At 45.5% G+C, this 13,570-nt stretch overlaps 1 protein-coding gene across 7 annotated transcripts in view; it reads left to right on the top strand.

Annotated features, from left to right (window-relative positions):
* The window catches only part of RPS6KA3 (ribosomal protein S6 kinase A3), a 92,125-nt gene that overhangs the window by 67,429 nt on the left and 11,126 nt on the right, over positions 1-13,570 (top strand). For 6 of the 7 annotated variants that reach the window (XM_068144765.1, XM_068144769.1, XM_068144766.1 and 3 more), the window contains 3 exons: positions 3,535-3,660; positions 5,504-5,593; positions 11,091-11,249. In XM_068144765.1, coding sequence (XP_068000866.1) covers positions 3,535-3,660; positions 5,504-5,593; positions 11,091-11,249 — 375 coding nt within the window. The remainder of the gene's footprint in view (positions 1-3,534; positions 3,661-5,503; positions 5,594-11,090; positions 11,250-13,570) is intronic. The other variant, XM_068144763.1, reaches the window with a different exon arrangement.

Here is a 13,570-nt window from a genome sequence, read left to right as displayed (position 1 = left end):
GCATTGCTGTCTCTTGGTGGAGGGACTCTTTCCCTCATCACAGAATGAAGTATCCTGACAGGCGTTACCAGCTTCACAAGAAAAGTAAAGATAAATTATTTTATCCATACAAAGCCTCCAAAGGGCGCAGGACCTGTGAGCAGTCATGGGAGAGAATGCAGGCTTCAAGCCTTCAATGAAGACATTCTACTCTATGCACTGAGTACTATGTACATTCTACTCTATGTACTGTGTCCAGTTCTGGGCTCCTCAATTTAAGAAGGACATTGAGACACTTCAGTGTGTCCATAGAAGGGCAATGAGGCTGGGGAGGGGTTTGGAGCACAGCCCTGTGAGGAGAGGCTGAGGGCGCTGGGAGTGTTTAGCCTGGAGAAGAGGAGGCTCAGGGGAGACCTTCTTGCTCTCTATACCTACCTGAAAGGAGGTTGTAGGCAGCTGGGGCTTGGTCTCTTCTCCCAGGCAACCAGCACCCGAACAAGAGGACACAGTCTCAGGATGTGCCAGGGGAGATTTAGGCTGGAGGTGAGGAGAAAGTTCTTCCCAGAAAGGGAGATTGGCCATTGGAATGTGCTGCCCAGGGAGGTGTTCAAAAAAGGATTGGATGTGGCACTTGAAGCCATGGTTTAGTTGTCAGGAGGTGTTAAGTACTATGTAATAGGTTGGACTTGATGGTCTCTGAGGTCTTTTCCAACTTGGTTGATTCTATGAACTCTTTAACTGAATCCATAGTTACAAGGTGGAGGGCAGTAACACATTTTTTTCCCCTACACATGAAAGTATCAGTTGATTCCAGCAGTGCAACAGGAAGCACTGGAGTATGGTTGTGACTTTTATCTGGATGAATGCTTTGGAAACCATGACCCAGGACATAATCTAGCCCTCCCACACCAATATTTTTGGTGTCACAGTATGCACACAACCTTCAGCTTCCAAGCAGTATTGGCCTCTGCCAGTGCCTGACCACTCTTGCAGGGAAAAGGTTTTTTCCTCATGTCCAGCCTACATCTCCCCTGGTGCAGCCCTGAGGCCATTTCCTCTTGTTCTATCACTAAATGCCTTCAAGAACAGACCAGCACCAGCCTCTCTGCATTGTCCTTTCAGTGAACTGTAGAGGGTGACAAGGACTCTCCTCAGCCTCTTCTTCCTCACTCTTAGTTCCCTCTGCCACTCTTCAACAGACTCATTCTCTAGGCCCTTCACCAGCTTAGTTGCTCTTCTTTGCACCCACTCCAGCTCCACGATGTTTTGTGTGAGACAGGAAAGGTGGACCTCATGCTAGAATGAGGGAGAGTTATGCCTTGTCTCTTTAAGAAGCTGAGGTCATTCTGAAAGCATGCTTCAGCACTGGAGAGTTGACAGCCAGTGGGGAAAACAATCAGATGTATGTGCAGGAAAGAAAAATGGAAGACCTCTGCAATAAAGTGTATTTCTGCCTCCTTTTTCTGCTTTGAATAACTGGGATAAAAGAAATTTTTAATTGAGTTGGGTGGGGAGAAATTTGCAGCAATGACACAAGGATGAGTGTAGAGTCCTGCATCTGAGACAGAGCAACCCCATATACCAAGCTAGGTTGGGGATGGACCTGTTGGAGAGCAGCATAGGGGAAAGGGTCCTGGGAATCCTGGTGGACAGAAGCATGAGCCACCAATGTGCCCTTGTAGCCAAGAAGGTCAATGACATCCTGGGGTGGATTAGAAGGGCTGTGGTTAGTAGGTTGAGAGAGGTTCTGCTGCTGTGGTGAGGCTGCATCTGGAATAATTGTGTTGAGTTCTGGGCCCCTCAGTTCAAGAAGGACCTCAGGGAACTGCTTGACAGAGTCCAGCGCAGAGCCGCCAAGCTGCTGCAGGCAGTGGAACATCTCCCTGTGAGGCCTGGATGAGGGAGCTGGGGCTCATAAGCTTGGAGTAGAGGAGCCTGAGGGCTGCCCTCATTGCTGGGGATAAAGATCTGCAGGGCAGTGTGGGGAGGACAGAGCCAGGCTCTGCTCAGGGATGTCCAATGATAGGACAAGGGGCACTGGGTGCCAGCTGGAGCAGAGGAGGTTCCAAGGGAACAGCAGGAAAAATTTTCCCTGTGAGGTTGCCAGAGCCCTGGAGCAGGCTGCCCAGAGAGGTTGTGGAGTCTCCTTCTCTGGAGACATTCCAACCCCACCTGGATGCATTCCTGTGTGATCTGCTCTAGGTGCTCCTGCTTTGGCCAGGGGGGTTGGACTGGATGATCTCTCAAGGTCCCTTCCAACCCCTAACATTCTGTAATAATTCCAATTAAAGAGGAAGAGCAGATTGTGAAAGCAAACTGCTGATCTAAGTTGTGTTGGAAACATATTGGTGTATAGGTAGGAATAGAAAGGTTTGTTGTATGCTTGAGCATTTCTCACTGCAAGGGTATTTTGTAAATGCTTGAGAAATTCTTTTAAAAACAATTGATTGAGAACACAAACAGCTCTCATATTTCATTAATCCTCTCATTAAGTCTCGTATAATCACAGCACTCTCATATGTACACATTTCCTGTTTCATGGGTCATAAACCTTTACATTTCAAGGGGTTTTACATCCTTTTCCATTCTAAAGAAGCTGATTTGGTCTGTGTCAGAATGAGTTCTGTTCCTAGAGCCCAGCTAAAAGCTTCTGCAAGCTTTTCTGTGTTCCTTCATTCCCACATAGGTTTGTGGGTGCAATTCTTCCTTTGTATACAGTTTCCTCCTCTTGTAAACGTTTATTTCTCTGCTGCCTTCTCATCTGTGCCCCTCAACCACTTCCTCACTCCTATTTCCTCTTTGCTGTGCTGCAGGATGCCCAGATGGTTTCCTGCCAACGCTTTGCATCCTTTGCACAAACTCCTCCTTCCAGAGCACCACTTCCTTCCATTACAGGAGTCAGCACTTGCCCTTCTGTCATCTTTTTCATTCCTCTGACAGGCTTTTTGACTGCCATTCCATGCAACTTCCACTTAAAATCTTGCTGCTTAGTATGTCTGACTTTTTTTCAGCTATTCAGAGAACAGAATGAGCAATCCTTTTGTTTTTTACCATTAATTTATCATGCAATTTTTTTGATCAGCTTTGTTTTGGAGAGTCTGTCTTTAATGAATTAATAGGCAGAAATACAATGTTGACAGTTTCTGAAGTCCAGTGTGCATTATCTACAACATGGCTAATGTCTAATTTTCCTCCTGCTGATATCAAAGCAAAGGTAGCAGTTACTTAGACTACCCTGGCCAACTCAGAGCCATCTGTTCAAAATACAGAACACATCAGCAGGATTCCCTAAACTTCTTTTTATTATAAGGATCAATCAGAAATATTTCTTCCTGTGAAGGGTTCTCAACTATTGGAATGGTCTGTCCAGGGCAGTGCTTGAGTAGCCATCCCTGGGGCTGGTCAAGCAGCCTGTGGACCTGGCACTTAGGGATATGATTTAGTGTTGGGTCAAGGGTTGGACTGGATGAGCTTGGAGGTCTCTTCCAACTAGATATGTTCTGTGATCAGTTACATATTTAGAATATTCATCAATTGATAATGTTATTTTGGTAGCAGTTGCACAGGAACAGCATCCAGTTTACTGATGGATATGAAGTCAAGGAAGATATTGGAGTTGGATCTTACTCCATCTGCAAGAGGTGTATTCATAAAGCTTCCAACATGGAATATGCCGTGAAGGTAATTTGTCACAGAACACAGTTTTCAGGCTTTAGCACTGTAGATGTTGGGCATCATTAATTTATTGGCTACAAAGAAGATAGAAAATGAAGAACTTGTTTAATAGAAAAGAATTTTAGATGCAAATGTGAGTTATGCTCATCAAGCTAACAGAAGATTTCCTGGCAGATGTATTGAATTGCTATGGGGTTTGTTATCTCTCTGCTGGTTTGGGTGGTGAAAAGGAACCTTAGCTCTTTGAAACACCTATGTAATCAGGGTAAAGAAGGCTGGGAGTTCCAAGACTGCTTCTAGAAGGAAAAGCTTACATGACTTTTCCTAATGTTTTAAGGTAATGATTGCTTACTTTTATTTCAATATAGATGGGTATGTGGGGTTTGCTTCCAAAGGAGATCCATACATTGTCTAATGGCTAGTTTATAACAGTGCATGACTCTGCTACAGCACCCAGAATAAATTTCAGCTCTCCTTTTGCTTTGTTTTTTTAAACAGGGTTTTTAGTGTTGTTTTTATGTTACTCTATAAAGCCTTCTAGTACCTTTTTTGAAGGCATGAAATACTAAGTCGAAATCAGTAGAGGTCCCAGAAGTGGAATGCTAAGGGTATTTTTGTTTGCCTGTATACTGCTGTGGGGCTGAATGGTTGCTGTGAAAGCAGAAGTACAAATGAGCAGATTTTAATGAAAGAAAGGGGGGGGGGGGGGTGAAGGGGGAAAGAAAAAAAAAAGGGGGGGGGAAGGCAGAAGGAAGAGAGGAGGTTAAAAAAAAATCCCATACTGTGAGGCAGTTATCTTTTTTATTTGAGGAATTTACTACTTCATTTGTCTCCTCATTTGACATCTTTTAGTATGTTTGGCTGTATTCTTGTATGCAGATTGGCTACTGGAAGCTATGTAGTTTCAATCTGCTGCTTACATACTTGTCTGTAGTCTGGCTCTGGCCAGGACCAAATTTGACCTGAAATTTCTTGAAGCTGAAAGGAAGTACTGGCACAGCTGTTAATTCTTTGGGCTGCAATGGTTGTTCTGAATATTGCCTTGCTCTTCTGTGGCCTCTGTTGAGGCTTTTTTATTTTGTCTCAAGGAATCAAGAAAAATAATCAGGTGATTAATGTCCAGTGTGTTAGGTTGATGCTGGTAGCCATAAGGATTTAAGGATGTCAAGAGGAGCAAAGGATAAGACAGAGAAGACATTAGAGGAAATTTTGTAGTTCAGAAGGAGATGGGGGGGGAGGAAGGAGAGGAATAAGAATACTTTTTGAGTGTGGAAATAGAATATTTTGCCTGTTTGCACAGGGAGCACTTCAGAGCCTGACAGCAAGGCTCCTGAGATTCAAGTGAACTACCATACTGGAATGCTTATCTGAGTTAACTTCTGAGAAATGTTTCCTTTTTCTTATTTTTGATCCCCTTAATTTCCTGTCTTTATCCTCTGGTGCACAAATATTTGAGGTGAGCTTCATGACAGTCAGTTCCTTAGCACCATCGAACCAGTATCTCAGGTCAAACTGGGAACCTCCTATTTGATTAGATAATGAGGGTCTGAGGTCTTCCCTAGTAAAGAGCCTTGTGTTATCTCTCACAGGTGGAGGGCTCAGATCATTTACCCTCCACAATTATTTTTAACTGACAGATTCTATTTTTTCCCCATCTTTTTCAAGCATTTTTTGGTGCTTTGCCTTTACTGTTCCAGTTGAGCAAGCTTTGTTTGGGTTGTAATCTGTGCCACTTGCCAGCAACAATAAACACTGCTGCTCCCTTTCTGCTAGTGAGCACACCAAACTGTTACACTGTGTAACACTGACAAAAAGCATGACACCAATATGTATCTGTTTGCTCTTACAGATTATTGACAAGAGTAAAAGAGACCCAACGGAGGAGATCGAAATCTTACTGCGCTATGGACAGCATCCAAATATTATTACCCTAAAAGATGTAAGTAGCACGTTGAAGGCCTTACTGCAGACCACTTCCTAATTTGAGAGATGCCAAGCATTCATATTTTCCAGCATTTACAGATTAAAAGGTGTCCTAATGCAAGGTCAACAAGGCCAAGGGCTGGGCCCTGCATTTAGGGACCTTGCCAGGATGGCCAGATGGGCAGAGTCCAAGGGCATGAGATTGAACACATCTAAGTGCAGGGTTCTACACATTGGCCACAACAACCCCATGCAGTGCTACAGGCTGGGGTCAGAGTGGCTGAGAGCAGCCAGGCAGAAAGGGACCTGGGGGTAGTGGTTGAGAGTAGGCTGAACAGGAGCCAGCAGTGTGCCCAGATGGCCAAGAAGGCTGATGGCATCCTGGCCTACATCAGCAATAGTGTGTCCAGCAGGAGCAGGGAAGTCATCCTGCCCTGTACTCAGCACTGGTTAGGCCACACCTCGAGTACTGTGTCCAGTTCTGGGCTCCTCAATTTAAGAAAGATGTTGAGATGCTGGAACATGTCCAGATGAGGGGAACAAGGCTGGTGAGGGGTCTGGAGCACAGCCCTATGAGGAGAGGCTGAAGGAGCTGGGGGTGTTTAGCTTGGAGAAGAGGAGGCTCAGGGGAGACCTTATTGCTGTCTACAGCTACCTGAAGGGAGGTTGTAGCAAGGAGGGGGTTGGTCTCTTCTCCCAGACAACCTGTGACAGAACAAGAGGACACAGTCTCAAGCTGTGCCAGGGGAGGTTTAGGCTGGATGGTAGGAAGAAATTCTTCCCAGAGAGATTAGCCTTTGGAATGTGCTGCCCAGGGAGGTGGTGGAGTCACCATCCCTGGAAGTGTTTAAGAAGAGACTGGATGAGGCACTCAGTGCCATGGCTTAGTTGATTAGATGGTGCTGGGTGATAGGTTGGACTTGATGATCTCTGAGGTCTTTTCCAACCTGGTTAATTCTGTATTCTGTAATTCTGTATTTGAGCCACAACAACCCCATGCAACGCTCCAGGCTTGGGGAAGTGTGGCTGGAAACCCCTAGCAGAAAGGCACCTGGGGTTTTTCTAATGGACAAGTGGCTAAATGCGAGCCAGCAATGTGCCCAGGTGGCCAAGGAAGCCAGTAGCGTCCTGGCTGGGATTAGCAATGGTGTGACCAGCAGGGGTAGGGCAGGGATTTTCCCCCTGTATTCAGCACTGGTGAGGCCACACCTCAAGTGCTGCGTTCAGTTTTGGGTACCTCAATACAAGAGGGACATTGAGGGGCTGGAGTGGGTGCAGAGAAAAGCAACTAAGCTGAAAGGGCCTAGAGAATGCATCTGATGAAGAGCAGCTGAGGGAACTGGGACTGTTTAGTGTGAGGAAGAAGACGACTCTCTACAGCTCCCTGAAAAGACAATGTAGAGAGGTAGGTGCTGGTCTCTTCTACCTGAGAGAGCAGGTAAGTAGTGACAGAACAAGGGGGAACAACCTCAAGCTGCGCCACAGGAGGTTCAGGCTGGACATCAGGAAGCATTTTTTCCCTGCAAGAGTGGTCAAGCATTGGAACAGGCTGCCCAGGGAGGTAAACACACCATCCCTGTGTGTGTTTAAAGGTCATTTAGTTGTGGCTCTTAGTGATGTGGTTTGGTGGTGAACTTGGACCTGATGATCATTTTTGGGCTCCCCAGTTCAAGAGGGAAAGGAAGCTGCTGGAGAGAGTCCAACAGAGAGCCATGAGGATGATTAGGGGACTTGAGCATCTCCCCTGTGAGGAGAGGCTGAGAGGCCTGGGGCTGTTTAGTCTGGAGAAGAGAAGGCTGAGAGGGGATCTGATCAATGCCTATCAATATCTGACGGGTGGGTGTCCAGATAAAGGTGCTAGGCTCTGTTTGGCAGTGCCCACTGATAGGACAAGGAACAACAGGTACAAGCTGGAACACAGAAGATTTCACTTCAACACAAGGAGACCCTTCTGTATGGTGAGGGTAATGGAGCCCTGGAGCAGACTGGTTGTGGAGTCTCCGCTAGAGACTTTGCAAACCCACCTGGATGCATTCCTGTGTAGCCTGCTCTAGGTGCCCCTGCTCTGGCAGGGGGGTTGGACTGGATGATCTCTGGAGGTCCCTTCCAACCCTTAATGTTCTGTGATACTGTGTGATTTGACTCAATTTTTCATTCAGTTCCACACCAAAACTCAAACATGTCCTTTTTGAAATGGCAAAATACATCTTTCAGCACTTAAGTGCATGGCATTGGACATTACTATTCTGCAAGAAATTCTCTGTTTTTCCCCCCATGTATTTCAAGAACAAATGTAAGAGTATTGGAAATCAGTTTAGGATGGAAATTTTCATTCTTGCCTCAGTTTTTAATGCAGTTTAATCCTGAAGGTGTTGGAAACAATAGATATTTAAAAGACTTAAGTTCTTTCTGCAGTGGTCAGTCCTCTGGGGTTTTTCCTTCTGATTGTTATCAGTGGTCTTTTTCAGTTGCACAGTACACAAACAAAAGCAGGAGCTATATTGTGCTAAATCAGATGTCCTTCTTAACCAATATCCTGCCTCTGACAGTGGCCAGTAGTGGATGCCTAGGAAACAGTGTAAGAATGGAGGAAGCACACAGCTTCCAGCAAAGCATTACCTAGAAACTTCCTGTGCCAGACTATTTTATGTGTTTGACCCTTTTTTACCTATTAGCCACTACTCTGTAACAGAACTTCTGTCCTGTTTTGAGTTATTTAAAGCATGAGCTAAAGAATCTTTTCAGAAGTATTTCAAACACCTGAATACAGGATATCCTGCCTCCCTCTCCTATATATATTCATAGATTCATAGAACGGTTTAGTTTGGAAGAGACCTTAAAGATCGTCTCATTCCAGCCCCCCTGCTACGGACAGGGACACCTTCCACCAGCCCAGGTTGCTCAAGGCCCCATCCAACCTGGCCTTGAACACCTCCAGGGAGGGGGCATCCACAGCCTCCTGGGGGCAACCTGTTCCAGTGTTTCACCACCTTCATTAGAAAGAATTTCTTCCTCATCTCCAGTCTAAATCTGCCCTCCTCAAGCTTCAATCCATTCCATCTCACCCTATCACTACAAGCCCTGGTGAGGAGTCCCTTCCCAGCTTTTTGGTAGCCCCCTTCAGGTACTGGAAGGCTGCTCTAAGGTCTCACTGGAGCTTTCTTTTCATTAATTCACACCCACAAGTCCTTCTCAAAACTGCTCTTGAGCCACTTTTTACCCAACCTATATCTGTGATTGGGATTGCCCTCACCCAGGTGTAGGTATATGTGAAATCTTACTTCACTTTGCAGACACCATGCCCTCTTTCTTCACTGCATTGCATTCTGTTCATCCACCTACATCTGTTTCTCTACTATAGGTTCTTCCAATTTGCCTGACAGCTATTTGATGTGCCAGGAGTTCATTTGAAAAGCTAGCATCACATGATGCTGTGCACCTAGCTGAAGAAAACTTCACCAGGGCAAACAGCTAAATTGATAACCCTATTAGGGAAGCTGGGTGGAGAGGGAGGTTTGTTTGGGGTAGAGTTTAGGTTTTAAGCAGGCAGCAGGGCCAGCAAGGGTTAAGCAGGGAAAAAGTAACCAGATGCAAATTTTGCTTGAATACCCCCAGTACCAAGATGTGTGTCCCCTGTGATGTCCCAGGACCACAGGATGTCAAGGATTGGAAGGGACCCAAGGAGATCATCAAGTCCAAAGCAGGGCCATAGAATCTAGCTCAGGTCCATGTCAAATGAACTAAGTTTATTTCCTCATGTACCAGGATCAGAGGGAGTATGCATGTTTAAAACAGAAATTACAATCTAACATGCCAGTTTAGTAGCTAGAATTAGACCATTCTGCTTCTAAATACTGTGCAATGTTTAAAGTCTGAATACAAACAGAGTCAGATGATCAGCCAGTTATGTTTCATGGGGGGTGGGAGGGAATTGCTGAACAAAGAAGAAGATAGAAACCCATCCTGCCTTCTCCTTAAGGTCATAAGCTTATAAAACCTGCACAGTGATTTCTTTAACACTCTCCCCCTTGTTTTGGTGAGAAAATGAATCCTTTTAGCATAGTTAAAAGCACACAAAAATTCTAAGCTTAGAATTTTAGTGGCCTGTGTTTTACAGGCATCTTAGGATGAGAGAATTTGGACTAAAAGTCCTTTTTTACTTTTAATTTAAATTGACCTGTTACCTATTTCTCTTTTTCAATAGGATGAGAGGGAATAGATTGAAGCTTGGGGAGGGCAAATTTAGACTGGAGATGAGGAAGAAATTCTTTCCAGTGAGGGTGGTGAGACACTGGAACATGTTGCCCAGGGAACTCGTAGATGCCCCCTCTCTGGAGGTGCTCAAGGATGAGCAACCTGGGCTGGTGGAAGGTGTCCCTGCCCATGGCAGGTGGTTGGAAATAGATGATCTGTAAGGTTCCTTCCAACCTAAACCATTCTGTGAATCTGTGAACAGTCCCAACTCTACCATAAAAACCAGGTTGAAATAATAATAGGGAAGCGAGGCTGTGAAATGGTTTGCTAAAGCAGGGACCACTTTCTGGATGAAGATAAAACCACAAGAAAGTGCAACTGAAATGCAGTGCTTAAATATACCTTAAACCAAGCCTTGGTATAGTTCAGTCTCTAGTGCCCTCTGGTGAAAATTCTCAGGTGTTATTTCTGTAGAAGATAAAATCCATGCAAGTGTAGACTGTGGTATAGGTTTTGTGTGCAGAGTAATGTATAAGTTGTAAGCTTTTATCATAGCTTTGGATGCATTAACTTCAGTTTACAACGAGTATTTGAGGTGAACTTGAATTTATATGTTGTGTTTTTCTTTTCTGCCTGTTCACTTGGAAGGATCTCTGTTCATATTTGTGATTTGGGGCAATCATTGCCTCTAGAATTAGCTCTGGTTTTGCCTGAATTAGACTGGTTTCTCTTTATTACTACTTCTTAATTTCTTTCATACAATTGGAGAATGGTTTGGGTTGGAAGGGACCTCCAAAGGTCATCTAATCTAACCCCCCCTTGCAGTCAGCAGGGACATTCTCCACTAGAGAAAGTTGTCCAGAGCCTTGTCAAGCCTGACCTGGAGTATCTCCATGGATGAGGCCTCAATTACCTCCCTGGGCAACCTGTTGCAGTGTGCCACCACCCTCATGGTGCAGAACTTGTTCCTAATCTCCAGTCTAAATCTCCCCTCCTGAAGTTTCAATCTATTCCTATCACTCCATGGCTTTGGAAACAGTCCCTCTGCACCCTTCCTGTAGCCCCCTTCAGGTACTGGAAGGCTGCTCTTAGGTTTCCCTGGAGCCTTCTCTTCTCCAGGCTGAACACCCCCAGCTCCCTCAGCCTGTCCTCATAGCAGAGGTGCTCCAATTCCCTGATCATCTGTGTGGCCTTCCTCTGGACCTGCTCCATCAGGTCCATGTCCTTCCTGTGTTGAGGGCTCCGTCAGCAAAACTTTATGGGGCATACAGCAGAGAAGAAAAGTTTTGAAGCTGACATCTCTCTGTTCTTTCTTGCAGGTATATGATGATGGAAAATATGTCTATGTAGTAACAGAACTTATGAAGGGAGGAGAACTGCTGGATAAAATTCTTAGGCAAAAATTTTTCTCAGAAAGAGAAGCCAGTGCAGTGCTGTTCACAATAACCAAAACAGTTGAATATCTCCATGCACAAGGGGTAAGTTTTCATCCTGCTCCAAATGCTTACAAATGTGAACGTTCTTCTCTTTCAGAAGTAGAAACTCACATCTCGTTATGTCCTTCTCTGTGGTAATTAAGTAGGTTTTTTTGATAACCTAATTACACTGCAGCAGGGATCTGTGTTGAAATAATAAAATCAGTGATGTTTGCTATTCCCATTTCAGTACAGATTGCTAATGAGAATGAGTTCCTTCCATTAAAATCAGCAGTGGAACATAACAGATTGTAGGCTTCTGACTTACCGAAACACATGCTGTGGAAGTAGTTTTATGTTGTATTTCTGTGTAACTGCCTGAAGTCAAATAATAAAGGTACCTACAAGATAGGCTGCACCTTGCCAGGCTGGACAGATGGGTGGAGTCCAACAGGATGGTATTTAACAAGTCCAAGTGCTGGGTGCTGCACTTTGGTCACAACAACCCCCTGCAGTGCTACAGGCTGGGGTCAGAGTGGCTGGAGAGCAGCCAGGCAGAGAGGGGCCTGGGGGTACTGGTTGACAGCCACCTAAACATGAGCCAGCAGTGTGCCCAGGTGGCCAAGAAAGCCAATGGCATCCTGGCCTATAATAGGAATAGTGTGGCCAGCAGGAGCAGGGAGGCCATTCTGCCCTGTACTCAGCACTGGTTAGGCCACACCTTGAGTCCTGTGTCCAGTTTGGGCTCCTCAATTCAAGAAGGATATTGAGATGCTTGAATATGTCCAGAGAAGGGCAACGAGGCTGGGGAGAGGTCTGGGCTGTGAGGAGGGGCCGAGGGAGCTGGGGGTGTTCAGGCTGGAGAAGAGGAGGCTCAGGGAGACCTCATTTCTCTCTACAGCTACCTGAAGGGAGCTTGGAGTGAGGAGAGGGCAGCCTCTGCTCCTTGCTGGCAGGCAACAGGACCAGAGGAGATGGTTCCAAGCTGCAGCAGGGGAGGTTCAGGCTGGATGTTAGGAAATATTTCTGCACTGGAAGGGTTCTCAAACACTGGAATGTTCTACCCAGGGCAGTGCTGGAGACACCATTCCTGGGGATGTTTAAGCAGTGTGTGGAGCTGGTGCCTAGAGACATGGTTTAGTGTTGACCCTTCAGTGCTGGGTGGAAGGTTGGACTGGGTGATCTTGGAGGTCTCTTCCAGCTGGATGCTTTCTGTGATTCTGTGACCGGTGCTGTTGCTTAGCCATGGGACCCAATGCAATTCCACCCCCATCCTGAAACTTTGTTTTCCACCTATCACACTTGTAATTTGTTCCACTTCTTGGGTTTCAAGACCATGGTTTATGACTGCTACTTCCTGTACCATGGGGCCAGGAAGTTGTAGACAGCTGTTAGGAGAAATAAAATGAATGCTTCAGGAAGTTAATTTGGAGGCTGGGGAAGTAGTTTAAAGCCAGGAGAGGCCAGTAAGAGAATTCCATGGCAAGAATGACAAGCTGTGTTGCATTTGGAAGTAAACAAGAAAAATTATCCAAGGAAGGGATTGAATCCTCCTCTCCAGGGTAAGCAATGCTTACAGTTGTCACCCAACCTGTTGTGAAAGGTTGGCACACAACCATTAAAGGTTCGCGCAACAGGCATCATAAAAAGGACAAACAAACAGCAACATGTCATGGTGGAGCAGAATGCTTCTGTGTGCTGCTTGAGACTCCTAATCAAAACCATATTGCTAAAAATACCTCAAGTGTCCTGCATGTTGATTTTGCTCTTTTTTATTGCTCCGAATTAAAATTGCTCTTTCTGTGGAAGGTACCAATATAACCTAAGCAAGCTGAACATCTTGATGAAGTTCACCTTCATACAGGAAGATATTTGATTTATTGTTCTTTGACATAACATTTTGATTGCTTAGGAATCAGCATTTGGATCTGCACTAGACTTACACTTCTCTTCCTCCCACTTGAGAACTGCTTCCCCATCTTCCAGAAATAAGTACAAGAAACAGACTGCCAAATCCCCAGCTCTGTGCTGCTTCCGTTGGCCACTTCTGCCTTTCCACCCCTTTTAGGATCTATTTAGAAAAGGAAAAAAGCCAACTTTTGGTCTGGAGAGAAGAGGGGAGGGGGTCTGAGAGGGGATCTAATGAATGTCTATAAATATCTGAGGGCTGGGTTGTCAGGAAGGAAGGGACAGCCTCTGCTCCTACCCTGTGGTAGGACAAGGGGCAGTGGATGGAAACTACAGCACAGGAAGTTCCACTTCAACATGAGGAAGAACTTCTTTACTGTAAGGGTCCCAGAGCACTGGAACAGGGTTTCCAGAGAGGTTGTGGAGTCTCCTTCTCTGGAGACTGTCAAGCCCTGTCTGGATGTGTTCCTGTGTGA

The sequence above is a fragment of the Melanerpes formicivorus genome, unplaced genomic scaffold (genome assembly GCF_026170545.1).
Source record: "Melanerpes formicivorus ecotype bairdi unplaced genomic scaffold, bMelFor1.0.p_v2 SCAF_11, whole genome shotgun sequence".
NCBI lineage: Eukaryota > Metazoa > Chordata > Aves > Piciformes > Picidae > Melanerpes > Melanerpes formicivorus.
Note: the sequence above shows the minus strand (reverse complement) of the source record. Positions and strands in the feature narration are given on the sequence as shown.